The sequence below is a fragment of the Equus asinus genome, chromosome 13 (genome assembly GCF_041296235.1).
Source record: "Equus asinus isolate D_3611 breed Donkey chromosome 13, EquAss-T2T_v2, whole genome shotgun sequence".
Classification (NCBI taxonomy): Eukaryota; Metazoa; Chordata; class Mammalia; order Perissodactyla; family Equidae; genus Equus; species Equus asinus.
Window position 1 is genome coordinate 19,025,075 of NC_091802.1, and position 16,904 is coordinate 19,041,978.

General features: G+C 35.4%; 1 protein-coding gene across 4 annotated transcripts in view; it reads right to left on the reverse strand.

Annotated features, from left to right (window-relative positions):
- Nucleotides 1–278: 278 nt before the first annotated feature.
- The window catches only part of TAOK1 (TAO kinase 1), a 145,523-nt gene continuing 128,897 nt past the window's right edge, over nucleotides 279–16,904 (reverse strand). For all 4 annotated transcript variants that reach the window (XM_044745950.2, XM_044745952.2, XM_070482659.1 and 1 more), the window contains 4 exons: nucleotides 14,920–15,159; nucleotides 10,705–10,917; nucleotides 9,638–9,820; nucleotides 279–4,295 (listed from right to left, as the gene is read on the reverse strand). In XM_044745950.2, coding sequence (XP_044601885.1) covers nucleotides 3,834–4,295; nucleotides 9,638–9,820; nucleotides 10,705–10,917; nucleotides 14,920–15,159 — 1,098 coding nt within the window. In that variant the 3' untranslated portion in view covers nucleotides 279–3,833. The remainder of the gene's footprint in view (nucleotides 4,296–9,637; nucleotides 9,821–10,704; nucleotides 10,918–14,919; nucleotides 15,160–16,904) is intronic.

Genomic DNA, 16,904 nt, shown 5'->3' on the forward strand with positions numbered 1-16,904 from the left:
TGCATTCTTGCCTTAACTGAGGACTGAAATAAAAAACAAAATAACAGAACCTTAAGTGCCCTGATGGAAATGTACAGTATGAGTTACATCCATCTATCTATACACACATATAGACACTCATATGTATATACAATATATACATACAAATGATAACAGCTATACCAAAAATGTGCATATTTAACACAGTTTTAAAAAGCCAGTAGATCATGGTATAATACAATTTATTTCCACTAGTGAATGGCACAAATGGAGAAATGCAAGAGGTGTTTCAAGTACAATAGTCATTTTTCACAGGTGAAAATAAACAGTATTATTCCAGTGTCCAACACAATGTATTCTATAAAAGTTTAAAACGCCAGACATTTAGTACTTAAAGAAGTAGAAAGGTACTAAAGCCTGCCTTATGGTCTGAAAAAGACACTCATAGAGTTCTCGATTTTTGAAAAAGGGGTGAGGAAAAATAGGTGGGAGCGGGATGGAGTGTCAATGAGTTTCTTTAGTGTACTGAATGGTGTTTACCTGATGTCTAGGCAGCTGAAAATCATGACTATGCTAAAAAGTTCAATTTACCAATAAATCCTTGACCTAGAGTACCAAGCATATTATACCTGTGGGTGTAGCTTCAAATGCAGGACTATTCATCTCTAGGCACAGAAATGACTAAAAAGAACGGCAGCTCTGAACAAAAATAATACAAACACATTTTCCAGCTAACATTATCTATATAATGAAAATACTTTCAAATACTATAATTTGGGGTTAGAGTTGACTTTAATAAGGGGAGAAAAAAATATGCGCACAAGGAAGGGAACCCAATTAGGAATAATGTTTTTCAAGGTATGAGGTTTTGCATTTTTAAAATGCTAACTAAAAAAAGGGAGACACAGTGAACACAAGAAACTTTTTACTGCCAAGCTCTGGATACCAGACATAGCATTTATGACTTTCTGATATGCTGGACAAATTTCTCACACTTTTAATTTTCTTAAACACATATATATTGAGTGAACAACAACACTGGGAAGGAGGTAGTATTAATTTGATCAAACGTTTACATTTGCACACTGATTCAGAAAGTGCCTGCTTCTTTCTTTAGGATCTCTGAAAACTTTTAAAATTTTCTGGCTACAAGCTTTACTCCTGATGTTTTCTACCACGTATGAGATTCCTCGGAAGTTAGATCTTACAAACACACACAAACCAATTAATTTGAATCATTTTTGCAAACTATATATATTTTAATTAAAATTAATTTAATGGAATAATCCAGGTATAGCCATGACCTACACGTAAAACTGATTGCCACACAATTAAATCAGATACAAAGCCCTACTGGGTGGACATTTGGAGTCAGCATTCAATCATGATTTTACAAGTACCTATGATCTACATGAACTAGGTAGCTCAGTTGGACTAATTTAAGTCCACAAGTAGACTGTAACATGTACCATTGGTAGCATTTTGGATTTTAAAGAGTTTTGTATGCAAAACTGATCTGCTTCCCTATTCCATTCCTCCAGTAGTACAGAGGGGCAAGATCTAATAAAAAATTTTTAAAGATATCAAATTCCATTATATTTTTTGACATTTTATTAATTCTAAAGCTCTCTCCTATCATTTTCCTCCATATAGGTACATATGTCAATTTGTTTGAAATATTGTATAATATTTGAGTGCAAAATAGATACTGAGAAAATTAAAAGCCCACTTTATTAGATATGACAAGTGTATGTCATATTCACCTAAAAACTGGTGATCTTGAGCATAGTCAACAGGACAATGTTCCAGAGTGCCACCTGAGCCACCACCTAAAATTGTGTGTGAATTCTACTCTGACCTTGGTTTTAAAAGTATTTACATTAAAAATTAATTTTTCTTCTAGTTACCTTTAAATGAAGGCCAGAAACTTCTAAAGGGGCGGATTCGTGGAGGTTGGACTGACATACCTGGGGGAGACTTAAATTCGGTTGAGAAAACCAAGATTTCAACAGCGGTAGATTCCTGTCAGGTCATTAGTCTGGTCTAGGTGAGTATCATTGAGAGGGACCTACAGACTTCTACCTTGGAGCCCTGTGACTATACGAAAAGCAGGATCCAGAGCTAGCAGCAAGGGTTCTTCAAGACAACTGGGGAGGGAGCAGGACAGTAACTTGTAAGAAACTCTGATCTGTCACTGGAAAAGGACATTTTTTTCTTCAAGTCATACTCACAGGTCCCTATCCACCTTCAACTGAATTTCCACACTGGCAGTGGAATACCAAGTAACATCTGACTTTCAGCATTGGGTTGATCCTTCATTGCAAAACAAAACAAAACATGCCCCTCTCTAGGGAAAAAAAGTCAGCTTTTGTCAAGAGATTCCCTGACCACTATAACTTACTTTACTTTTTTTTTTTAATTTGCCAAACTTGCTAGTTCCTTTTCAGTAGTACTTTAGCACTGAGGCTAGAGACTTCTAGAAGTGGTGTTTACTATTGTGTGATGTTAACATGATGCCAATGGTCACTAAGTCTCAAGGAACTAGAAGTTTGTAAAGTATTGCAGCAACAAAAACAGCAATTAAAAAAAAGAAAAAAAGAGGACCTGCACATGCAGCAAAATCTACAGTGGTGATGAGGAATAGTCAGCAGCTGGTTACGTCATTGGCTCAGTGACTCCTGGTTCACTATGGCAACTAAACACTTAAATAACAATTGGCTATTCTACTTGTAAACAGGGAATCCCATAAGCCAAAAGGGGTAATCAAATTATGTCTACGTAGTGTAATAAGAATTCCAATAGAGGGCAGTTTGCAAATATGGCATCCATCATTCAAATACCTCTGGCATTTGATTTGTATTGGCTATACGTCTTTGTTTTTGTACAAACAAAGTAAAAGTACTGTTTGGGGTCCTGGGAGTTACAGAGCTTAGCTAGGATGAGATATCACAGTATAAGCAACAAAATGTCAGGATATATAGGCTTCATCTCCTCACCCTGCTGCTGAACATACCCATCATATGAACTTTCAGGGACCTCTCTCACCCTTCTGGTCTTCCCCTTTGAGGGCTTATAGGTTCACTGATGCAATTCCCGGACAACTTGTGATCTCCTTAAGCACCTCCATCTCACCATGCCACAAAGAAGGCACAATTGAAAGGTTAAAAAAAAAAAAAAAAAAAATCACTGACAAACCTATGCAGCATTCAGAAAAAGAATTAAGTTGTTTTCTACTTTCTGAAAAGTCAATACAACCCTTTAGTGTTCATGGAATTCCGCTTTCTTTTTTACTCCAAATGAGGCTGAGAAGTCAGAGCAATTTAATAAAGAAAATACATTGGTGAGGGGATACAGGTATGTTTCCATAATAACTTGTTTCAGCATATACTGCCTGCTGTGAGAATTTGGGGGTATGGAGAAAGGCTTTAGATCTTTTCACAAACTTCGTAGGATATAGTTGCCCAAAAGTGATGACTCAAGCCACTTTGCTGCATTCATTTTTTGCAGTGTTCAGAAAATACCCCCTATCTAGCCAATTTCTTTTTACCATATGCATGATATATGTGTGTGCGTGTTGTGTGTGTGTAAAGACACACACAGACACACACATATCAATTCCCCTTTTCAAAATTTCTCCAAAAGGTTAAAAAACAAAACAAAACCCGGCAGCCAAATTCTATGATATCCCAATTAGTAAACACAAAACAGAACGCTTTACAAAAATGAATAAAATATACCATATGCACTCAGCTTCCACACTGTAGTACCCAAGTGAGGAGGCTGCTGTGACGATGTCTGTAGGCAGTTTCTTTTGGCAGACAGCTCCAGCGGAATTGCCACTCTCAATTATTAAGTTATGTATAAGACATGTGTGACCCATTGGATATTTGTGAAGTGACACTCGTGCTTCTGCTCATGCCCTGCTCCGTCCGGCCCCCAGAAGCTGTCCGCCTCAGAGCCTGAGGGCTATTGCGGACTCCCATACTGCTACCTCGAGGTACCCCTTGCATTGGCCCTGAGGGGTGACCCCATGGCTGGGGTCCACCTTGCATTGGATGGCCCCAAGCTTGTGGTGGGCCACCCATGGGATGACCCCAGTGAGGTCCTGGACCCCCAGTAGGATTGTGAGACCAACCAGAAGCTCCCGGGTAGCTGTGGCTGAATGCCTCAGGGGAGAGATTAGAAAGGACCATGTTACTAAAACCTAGTCTCATGCTTTCAGAGTCAAAAGCTTCAATTTCTCTGGCTTGACGCTCCAGCAGGCTTCGTATTCGTTCTGTGCGTTCATTCTGCAAAGCCAACATCTCTTCTTCAATCTGTTGGGAGTTGGGGAAGGGAAGCAAAAATAAGTTGATTTATTTTTAAATATCTATAAACTAAGGAGGCAATAATTACTCAGCTTTGAAGTAAATCATAAAGTTCACTCAGGCTATTTTATGGATGTACATTTAAACATCAAAGAGATGTACAAAAGAATCATACATAATTTATATTTTTTAAATGTGTGAAATCAAATCTTAAAAGCAAAGGTAATAACCTCTATTTAAATCAAGGCAATCATCATCAATGGCTACTAAATCCATTAGGAGAAAAGTTGAATGAGAAAGAAAATGGGTGAGGGCAAACCAGCCTTATCAGACATACCATAATGTCACTCTAATAAAATAAATATGGTATTGGTGCAGGAATAGACAATTAGTGAAACAGAAAAAGAATGAAGATCTCAGTTTGTAAGGTTTTAATGCAGGACAAAAGCAGCAATTAATTCAATGGGAAAAAGATGGATTTTTAAAGAAATAACACACACACAACTGGCCAACCATCTGGAAGGAAATAAAAATGGAACCCCATCTTATACCATATTCTAGATGGACCAAAGCCTTAAGTAAAAAACAAACAAAAACTATAACGTTTTCATTGAAAAGTTAGGAGACTTTATTTAGTGGTTGGGTAGCCATCATAATCAGTTCTGGAAAACTGGAAGGTATTACAAATAAATATAGTTGATTGTACATAAATTATTTGTAATATAAGAAAATACATTATAAATAAAGACAATAGACAATGAAAACAAAAGTTGATGGAGAACTTTTTTATGAATGATCAGATTGAAAATATCTGAACCTGCTGATCAATATTAATATCACTTAAAAGTGGGACAATTTGACATTATATATCTCTTGATGTGATGCAAAAGAAAATACACAGTAACCCTTATGAAAATTCCTTGCAAAAATTTTTTAAAATAAAAGAAAAAATTAAATCTAAATATAATCATGCCTCTAGATCTAATTACCAGTTTATAGGAAATATGAAATAAAAGAGAGAGGAATACATTAAAAGACACCATGAAGATGCAGTGAGCCAAATCCAGAATGTGAGAATTCCTACAGGGCAAATGATCCAACACACAATTTTTAAAAAAGGGGCAGGAGAGGGGAAGGGCAAGGAGGAGGGCCTATTACAGACTAAAAGACTTAAAAGGCAATTAACCAAATCTAATGTCTGGACCTTGTTTGGGCCCCAATCCAAATGAGCCAACTTTTTAAAGAAGACATTTTTGAGATAAAAGGGGAAATTCAGGCATGGGCTGAGTATTAGATAATATTAAACATTTATTATTCATTTTGTTAGACATCACGATGGAATTATAGTCGTGCTAAAGTCAAAAATTTACATTTAGGAGTGAAATGATGTTATACTGGGATTTGCTTCAAATCCCAATCAAATCAAAAATACTCCAGATACTCTCTCCTACCTCCTGCTCCCCCCAAAAGCTGTGTGTGTGGAATGGAAGAATCAGTAAGAAAAAATTAGCAAAATATTGATAACTGTTGAAGTTGGGTGATGAGTACTTGGGGATTTCATGCACTAATTCTTCCTGTTTTGCGTATGTTTGAAAGTTTCCATGATAAAAAGTTTTTAAAAAGTAGGAAATAAAGAGAACTTATAAAGGAGCATTAAAATAATCAGGTTTCAAGATGTTTAAGGACTTAAGCCAGTAGTCATTGCTCTTTGCAGAAATCTAGCTCAACAAATACATTTAGTTTTTATGCATCAAGTTTTTAAAGTGGCCTTTAAAAAAATACACAGTTTAGCATGCAAAACATGCAAATAAAAAATTGCAGCAGAATCTGATAAGACATTATAAAAGATTTATAAGGTTGTAGCAGAAAAACAAAGGGATGGAGTTATTCACTCTATAGGGGAGGGAGATTAGGGCAAAGAAGCCTTCTCAGAGGTGGCAGAGACAGGATTCTGAAGGAAGACAAGAGGAGGGAAAGATATTTTCAGCAGAGGGAATGTGCAAAGGCATGGAAAAATGACAAAATAAGTGTTTGGGGAATTACAAATAAGCCAGAATGGACTCCAGTAAGAAGAGTTTGAAAATTATTGAAAGTTTTAAGTACTAATCTGTTACAGCGGTTTAGAGAGGGCATTTCATATGAAGACTGAAGGAGAACTCAGACATAGATGCTTCTTCTGAGGGAAGGACATCAAATTGTTAACTGTGGTGATTTCTGAGTGGTGGGATTAAAGACATTTCAATTTCTATTTATGTTTCTCTATATTTGCCAAGTTTTAAAAAAAGATGGTGTTTTTGTAAAATAATTTTCCCACTCTTTTAATATCTATATATAAAATACCTAATTCACATAAAATTACATTTACATATCTCTAAAGATTCAAAGAACTTCAAATTTTTAAAATATTTTATACTTAAAATTTCAAACTTCATTCATTAAAAGCATTTATTTTAATTTGAGGGATCTAATAAATGATGGGAATGTGCTGAGCATAAAATGGATCTGCATGCCTTGTATATTAGCTAAAGTAAACTCACGATAAAAATATTAAACAAATTAACGCTTATCAACTTTTTATCTAGTAAGTATTGCCTCAATTTTGTTTGCTGATTAGTTTTGTGATTTAAGAAACTCAGAACATTTTTTTTGTTTTAAAGATTTTATTTTTTTTCCTTTTTCTCCCCAAAGTCCCCCAGTACATAGTTGTATATTCTTTGTTGTGGGTCCTTCTAGTTGTGGCATGTGGGGCACTGCCTCAGCGTGGTTTGATGAGCAGTGCCATGTCCGCGCCCAGGATTCGAACCAACGAAACACTGGGCCGCCTGCAGCAGAGCGTGTGAACTTAACCACTCGGCCACGGGGCCAGCCCCAGAACATTTTTGAATTAAATAGAAATAAAAACTAAGATTTGTGCTAGATTACATTAATCCCCCATTTCTTTTAAAACCTGTTATTACTGCAAATTCGAAACGCAGTCTCACTGAGTAGATAAGAGTTACCATAATTAAGACTTTTGAGAGGCTCTCTCAACCTACCTTCTTTGAAATCAAATGTAATATTTTTGTGGGGATATTTTCAGTTCCACAAAGAAAGGTCCTGTAAGGTGTTCCAATTGCCAATTCTAAGTTAAAAACTACCAACCATGTTGTTGGTATTGAGTGAAATATTGAGAGAAAATTAAATGAAATGATAAAACAAAACAAGTCCATTTATGCTTTGGAAATACTGCATGCATGTATGAAATTTGCATGGAATTTAACATTTATAGTTATATTGTCATCTTGCTGAAATTTTAATGTAAATGAAGTATGAGAAAAGTTGTCATAAGACTTCATGTGAGTCAAGTGAGGCTTACTTGGTTGGTGTCTCAACCTAAAGGAACAATTCTTGATTCATTTGGAGGCTTAGAGCAATCTTCAAACAGAATTATTCATCTAGAAACAACTAACATTCACTCTGGTTCCACCTCTATTTTCAGATGACTATTTCTTATCTGTACAACCAGTACACACAAAGTGCAGAAAATACAGCTGTTATGATTTTTCAAAGTTTTTATAAAGAGGATACATGGCCTTGGTAGTTGTCAACTGACCCCTAACTGCTTTACAGTCATGTACTTCACTTAAAATGTAAGCATTAGTCCTAAAAATCAAGTAGCAACTCAAAGCACTATAGATTTATCATCCTATTGTTCTTTTATTATTTTTAATACTAAATAATCTTATGTATGTTTTTTCTATATTTTGGATTTCTTTTCCTTAGAGAAAATTCTCAAAGTCTTAGCTCAATATATACTTCCAAACTGCTTTCCAGAATGCATTAACAATGTATGAGAATGCCACTGCACCCTCACCAATGGGTACCAGTTTTATGCTCACATTTTCCTAGGCTTTGTAGAACACATAGACTTTGGTTCCTAAATAGTCATGCACCACATAACAACATCTTAGTCAACAATGGACCACATCTAAGATGGTGGTCCCATAAGATCAGTACCATATAGCCCATGTAGTAGGCTATACCATCTAGGTTTGTGTAAGTACACTCTATGATGCTCAAACAATGACAGGATCACCTAAGGATGCATTTCTCAGAATGTATCCCCATTATTAAGCGGCACACGACTGTACTGAAATAAGACAATATCTAATATTAATTAGCATTGTTTAACTCAGAACCACTAGGTGGAGCTAAAAATACAAATATACTTGAATAGTACCAATATTTCTCTCACAACACTATTCCTGAAACACTATAGAGAGCTTTCCTTTTAGTGATAATTTTGAAGCATAAGACACAGAACTTTAGATTGAATTTTAAATATGGAAGTTGGAATCAGACATGAAATCTATACATGGGACAAACTAGATTTTTCTCAAAATTTATATGTTTCTATCTTTCCCATCTTAAATGAGAACATAATTGAGGTAATTTTTAGAGGCAAGTACCTTTCAAAGAAGTCAGTAATAAATTCAGCTGTGTCAGAGACATAGTAACATTATTTAGGAGGGCTTTTAAAGAGTATATTTTTTAATTTAATAAGGCATTCTATTTTCATCATAAAAACTACAGGAAATAGAGAAAAATCTATGGGCCAACAGTCCAGAAACAATGACAACTTTTAACAGGTAATACCATTAGGCAAGTATTATCTTATAATGGAACAATGGACCTAAGACTATACTAGCTGTTGAGAACTTATGGCTTAGGAATTCCGGAACATAGTTCTGAATTCTGGATACAACTGATACTCTACTACTTTTCACAATAAATGCCTTTCCTCTCCTTCTCTCAAAATCTTCTGCCTACCACCCTTTCATCAAAACACACACATACACATACACACACACACACACACACACACACACACACACACACACAGAGCTTTAGTGCCTTGAAGGATGGAAATGAATTTGGGGGTCCTAGCTCTATTCTTTAATATGTCTATCAAAGAATAAGCAAAAAAAAAAAAAAAAAAGAATAAGATACATCCAGAAGTAACATTTTCTCCAATCTCCTTAGGTTGAGCTTAGGTACATAAAAGAAGTGAGGAACATGGAGCCAGAGCTACTCTCTCACAATTCAACTGTCTTTGCATAACCCCATATCCTTCCTCTAGCAATTACTGCTTTTTTATATTCCCTTGATGTTTAGAACTCATTAATTATAAAGTTCATTATTGAATCAATAATTTTAAAGAAAAAGAAAAACACTACCAAAACTAGAATTTAAGGAAATAGGGTACTGTGGAAACAATCTCATGCCAGCTCTGTCGATATAAAAACATATTTACAAAATGCTTCTGATGAAAGCAAATACTAGCACAATTACCTTCCTTCTATTACTTATACCTTTTGTTCTAAGAGTGCCCTGCGGAGGGAGACCCTCTGTTCAAGCTCCCGAAGCTCCCGATCATGTTGTGCCTCGGCTTGCATCTTGATTTTGCTCTGATATGCATTCAACAGCTCCAGTTCCTGCTGCAGCTGCATCTTCAAAACTTGGCACTCTGCTTCCTGTGCTTCATCCAAACGCAGCTGAAAGGAAGAGAACAGATATATCCTACTGTGAGCTATCTATTCATACCTATGGGAAGGAGGAGGTGTGAGAGAAGAGAGACTATTCTTTTGTAGGATAAACAACTGTTCTCTTTTGTATCTTGGAAGTAAACATATCCAAAAAAGGAAGGCACAGTATAACCAATGATGGTATTATGAAGATAACACTATCATAAGCTATTTGGATGATGCCTAAATAATCATATTTTTCTTAAGAAAAATCCAGAATCTGATTAGGTGATATAAGACTCCGAACCTCTTCTCTCCAATGGAAATAATTACAGAAAAGGCCAGCAAACTACAGCCTATGGGCCAAATCTGGGCAGCTGTCTGGTTTTTTTTAATAGCCCTTTAGTTAAAAATGGTTTTTACATTTTGAAATGATTACATTTTAAATGGCTATATAAGGACCCACATAATATCCTCAATTTTGCCTCCTGGACCACAAAGCCTAAAATATTTACTATCTGGCCCTTTAAGAAAAAGTTTGCCAAACTTATTTAGAAAATATTTTGTATTTGTACTCAAATGTGACCATTTGGATTCCCAATACAGTAGTACTTTTTTCCCACTGCTTATTAACAAAGCTGCTACTCTAATCTTCATAACCTAATGGGATATGTGGTAACACCTGAGAGGCGCTGGTGGAGAGCCTATTTAGAACCTCATGTCTAAAACGTATCAATATGAATTCTATATACATCATGCCTGCTTCGAGAGCAGGAAGAATATGGACCACCACTATTTCCCAAGCTGCAGAAAAGCTATAATTTCCAATTAAGTGTTTTAATTGTTGGGATTTCACTTAGGTAGTGGAAGGAAAGGGGCACTAAATTTGTTTTGCCTAAATAAAACAAACTCACGGCTTGTGTGGAGAGCATTTCATTAATGCTGTGATCATACTGCTCAGCCAAGATGGCTAACTTCCGGGTCTGCTCCTCCTTGAGCCGTTTCAAAACAGCTTTGTGCTCACTCTTTGGTGTAGTCTCCAGTAGGTGATTTCTTAATGCTTTGTACTGTCGGGTTTGGATTTTGCAGGTGTCCTGAAATTGCTTTTTTATTTGGAGTTCTTTAGACTGGGAAGAAAAAAAATAGATGTATAACTATTAACATATGGCATTTGGTATACCTTATGCTTACAGGAAAATAAAGGCTACTAGGAGAAAGGGAGAAGAAAAACAAAAAGGTCAAATCATAAGGTTGTAGCTACTTTTGCACTTGGCTATTGGGCCAAACCATTGGATTCTATGCACTTTTATAATAAAAATTCTAATTTAAAACATTAGAATATCAAGAACCTCCTATATCACAGGACTTCAAGCAATACTCATTATTTTGCTAGTAAATTTAGTGACGAGTAAATATTAAAATTTGCCTTGATTACTGTGTATATTGATGACAGAAAATTAAGTTTCTTCTCGTGCATTAAGCGTAGTAGATATAAACGCACGTTATTGACCAGACAATATTTGATCAGATCTCGGAGGCAGAAAATAAGCATATGTACTCTATTCCTTATCTGAGACACTTTGCTTCACTTTCTTTTAATGACCATCTAAAGTCTAACTACATAGTCTATGACCCTATAAAAGTAGGGTATTAGTAACTGTTATTACGATTGTCTTTTCCTTAAGGAAATAAAACTAGGTAGAAACATACTTAGTAATGGCTTACTCTTTAACACCAAAACAAACAAAAACTTGAAAGTCAATCAAGTTAACTAATCTTTCAAAGGTCAAACAAGAGTTATGGGGCAAGGGAGGGGACAAGCCTTCTTGGGATGATAATAACAAACATAAACTACAATATTTCTGAGATAAAATAATTTGAGTTCAGAGACAGAGACATTTTGGCTTTAGTTTTCAGTTAATCACAAGTTAGGTATTCTATGAATTCAGCTTTCACTAAATTTAATAAGATGAGATATATTTCTATAAGGTATATTGATCAAGCCCACAAGTGACAATATATTCATTTACTACACTAAGGCAGACACAGAGCTGAAATTATTTTACCTTAATATAAATAGTGCCAGATATTAATTAGTTGACTGATTCAGTGTGTAAGAAATATATATATGACCAAAGTAGCACACTTGCCAAGGAAGAAGTTGTTCACCTCCCCTGCCACACTACATCATCAAATATACCCTTTTCATATTTTACACCAACCGAGGCACTAGGTCATAGTCATATACCTTTATTCTGTGAAGGGTCAAGAAATGTTTAGCTAGAAAGAGAAACTCTCAGTTTACCTATGCTTAGTAGCACCACTCTTAAATATTATCCTTGGTTAACAAAATTCTTCTAAGTTAGCCAGGAAAGAAACAATGAAATTTAGATATTCCTTCTGCCTCTGTATAACAGTCACTATTCTTTCATACGTTTTTATTTTTAAAATATTGTACCAAGAAAACTGTAATCATTCCATATCATTAGCCTAATGAGAAAAAAGAAGTTGAAAAAAATTTTTTCCACTTACTGATTTTTTTCCCCAATTTTACCGAAAAATAATTCACATACATCACTGTTTCAGGTGTACAGCACGATGGTATGATTTGCTTCTACGGTAAAATCATTACCACAATAGGTTTGGCTAACATCCATCTCCTCATATAGAAAAATTTTTCTTCAATAAGAAGAGTAATATTTATGCCAAGAATAAACTATATCCCTCAATATTTGACTCAAATGAGTCAAGATGAATGTAAGTTACAGTTGTTTCTACTCATTTCACACTGACAAGGCATCATCTGGATGGCAGATGAAGAAACAGGTTTTTGTTTACCCAATCCATCCCACAGAAATGGTACCCAAACCCCCACAAATCCTAGGCAACTCACGTAAGTGCTCAAACTTAAGCCTTCATACCCCTTTAAAGTCTTGGAGAAAGATGCAAGAGGCAACTATTACTCAGGTAAATAAAAATGGGATGACTTGGTGTTAAAATCTAGTCTGTTTTGTTCAAATTGAGCAAAGTAGATAGATATATATAACTAAGAAGAACATGGTGATTTTCTTTTCTACTAAAGTAACAGAATAATTTCCTTTATGGAAAATCTTGAGTTCATTTGTCATCAGAAGGAGGCATTTTATTAAAAGTCCGACCATTTGTGAAACATTATTTTTCTCCTCACTTTTTGTACAGTATCTGTGAAAATAAGACTAGTGTTTACAAGCTTTCAAACTGAAAAGGCTCCAACAACAGGAAATAGAAAGAAAGGGTTCAACATCAAACAACAATCTATCTCAAGCCCCAGAGAAGTGCAGTATGCCAGATTCATGGTATGATTATAGAAAACTAACAAGCTTTCATTTGGCTTACTTCTAGGTGCTGCTGAATTTAAAACCATAATTAATTTCACAGACATGTTTTCAAAATCTTTTGGTGGGAAACTGTCTATTCTATAGCCAGAAGAGTATATAGCTTACCACTCCAAAGACAAAATAAATCAGAGAAATCATTATGAGTTCAAATTTTTCTAAGCAATGACTAAAAGGTTATCTGGGTAGTCAACATAAGCTACTCTGTAAGTGATGTTAATAAGCTGTTTTGAAGGTAGAGCAAAGTGAAATTTTACTCAGGTTCACAAGGAAAGGGTAAAAGATCTTAACTTTGCTTCCTGTTCAGGACATTTATTTGAACGGAGTGTGTAGTAATTGGGGATACCATAAGGTGTAGTGTAGCTTCTAGATTTTGACGCAGGTTACCTCTATGAATGAATTTCACTTCACTCCAGAACAGTTATTCAGGTAAGACCAAGAACAGTTTCACAGTTTATCATCAAATAGTTTTAAAAGGGAGGCAGGTTTTAAAAAGAAAATACTGTGGGGCTGGCCTGGTGGCATAGTTATTAAGCTTGTGCACTCCGTTTCAGTGGCCCAGAGTTCACAGGTCTAGATCCCAGGCGTGGACCTATGCACTGCTCATCAAGCCATGCAGTGGCAGTGTCCCACATACAAAATAGAGGAAGATTGTCACAGATGTTAGCTCAGAGCCAATCTTCTTCACCAGGAAAAAAAAAAAAAAAAGAAAGAAAGAAAGAAAAAAAAGAAAATACTGTGGGATCTGGGCCTTACTGGATATAAACAAAAGTTTAAAATGTGGAGAAATGTATGGATTAAACGAGCAACTACTATGGATGACTATATAGTGGGTGGTTTTGTTTTTCTTTATTAAGATTCATGTGATTATACTCCTTCAATCTTTTACAAGTTATAAAATTTGAAAATTTCTTGGAATTGTTAACTCTGGTTGACTGTGGTGGAGGGCTGGAACAGGAGGCTGGAGGGACAAGGGAGAGAGGGAAACCTTTAACTTTATAATATACTTTGGCATCTTTCAAATTTTATAACGTGAATAAATTCCTCTATTCAAAACAAATACAAAATTTAAAGTCCTTTGTTATTATATACCACCAACACTTGTCTTCCCTTATTTGTTTGAGGGAGGGCATGTAACAACTTGCTCCACTCTCATGTGTTAATTGGAAAAATATATATCCCAACTACCTATGCCATGGTCTTACCTACACTACCGAGCACACAAGGGAGATAAGCAGAATGGGAGTAACACTGTGATGATTCCACTATTGCTCTTAGGATTAGTCTAGACAACGAAGGGAGGGAGGTAAAAAGACATTTTTCAATCACTGGATTCTGTAATTATTAAGAACTTACTGTCTTTTTTGGATATAAAATACATTTAGAGCAAATAAGATTCCAAAACTGCATTATTTAGAACAACAGAGAGAAGCCAACTGGTTAGTATGTAGACATGCAGACTATAATATTAGCATGGGATATGTGGGTACATTTAAAATTAAGAATTTTGATTCTTACTTATGGCAATTCCCACAGTTAAAAGTTTTGGCCATTTTCTGGTGGTCTGCTGAGAAATAGATAAGCAAAAGTCTAGCTACAGACACTCCACATTAAAACTAACCAAACATCTTAAAACGAAAAAAAAAAAAGTTTATTCAATTTCTTTATGACAGACAGCTGTCTTAGATTTTTACTGTTTATGTGGATGCCTTTTATCCCTTTTCCCCTTTGTCGAGAAGCTTAAGCTAAAGATACCTTCAGGCTCTTAGGCTGTTGTCGAACCTCCATGACATGCTTTCGCCTTAGTTCTCGTTCTCTTCGCTTATTATATTCCAGCTGGTTAGTGAGCTCAGTTTGATGCTGCAACCTGATCAACTCACATCGCATCTTCTGAATTGTGTTGAGGTGGCGGAACTCCAGTTCTTGCATGGATTCATGCTGTCGCAGTAGCATGGCATGCTCTAAATCCTTTTGCGTCTGCCTTTTATTTAACTCCTAATCCATAACACGAAAGACAAAGGTATAATTTGCTGCTGTACATTGCCAGGAAAAAAGAATCCTAAGAAATATAATACCCAGGAAACAGATATAATCCTCTGATTCAATGGTTGTATAATAAAAATTAGAGTTTTATGACTTTTAATCATAAATGGGTAGTAAATGGGCAATTACTACCACAAATTTCCTTATCCTCTTCATTTACTATTCGTTAATACTATTTTATGTAATAAGTTTAAGATATACCAAATCTGTCTCAAAAGGTTTAATGTCCTTCCTTCTTTTATTTATTGCTTCCTAGTCTTGTATTTGAAGAGGGCTCCTAAGTTATCCTTTGAATTTCTTCAGAGTAGACTATTTAATTCTATTACATGCAGTAAACCTAGTATAGTGCAGTGGTTGGACTCTAGAGCTAGGCTGCCTGTATTCTAAATCCTGGCTCTGCTACTTATGAGCAGTACGTTCTTGGGTTATTTAAACTCTCTGTGCTTCAGTTGCATCACTTCTCAAATGGAGATAATAATACAGCTATTTTATAGATTTAATGTGAGGATAAAATGAGTTCATAAATGGAAAGTTCTCAGAATAATACCTAGCACATGATATTCACTATATGTTGTTATTCTTTCTTTCAGATTAAAAAAGAACAAGTGTACAATACACACACACACAATGCAGAAGTCAAACTTGCCCCCTTTGGCTCTGCAAACCCCTTCTCCAGAGGCCAATTGTTTGGTGCAAATGCTTCCCAACCTTCCCCATGCTTACTGTGACACATGTAGTATACAAAAACATACAGTTTTAAAAACTGAATAACAATATACATTACAGGAATGTAATGTGCTTTCTTCATCTAACGATATAATGGACATATACCCAGATCAGTACATATAGATTTTTTTTTGAAGTTGCATAGTAAGCTTCTCCTCTGCAGTATCATAATTTTTCAATTTTTTGCTTTATAAACAAATTTTCAATAAATATCTACGCATGATGATCATATAATCATGTCATCATTTCTTTAGGATAGAGTTCTAGAAGTCAATTTGATTGGCAGAAGCATACATGCATATTAAATTTTAAAAGCTACTGTTGAATTATGCTCCAAAAGGGCAGCATCAATTTGTACTCTTACCAACACTGCTCATTGCTCCATGTCACTACCAGGACTCGATGTTATCAATCTTTTAAACTGCTCTTATCAAATTAATGCAACTGTTTTAATTTTAATTTCTTTAATTATTATAGAATTTGCACAATTATGCTATATTTGAAACTCATCTTAAGTGACTCTTAGAAGTAAATTTATCTATGCTCACAGGTATCCCTGATAATGACAACAATTGTTTTCATTGGCATAAGAGTTTCTACATTCATCCAATTAATAACTACACGATTACAGAAATGTGTTAGGGGCCGGCCCTGTGGCTGGGTGGTTAAGTTTGCGAGCTCTGCTTTGGCGGCCTGGGGTTTTGCCGGTTCGAATCCTGGGCGCAGACATGGCACTGCTCATCAAGCCATGATGAGGCGGCATCCCACATGCCACAGCTAGAAGGACCCACAAATAAAAAAATATACACAATTATGTACTGGGGGGCTTTGGGGAGAAAAAGGAAAAATAAAATCTTAAAAAAAAAAAAGAAATGTGTTAAATGGTAACACACTTCATGACACCTATTTCAGATCAAAAGGTATATATTATCCAATCAATTTTCTTAAATTTAAAAATGAATACTTCTTTC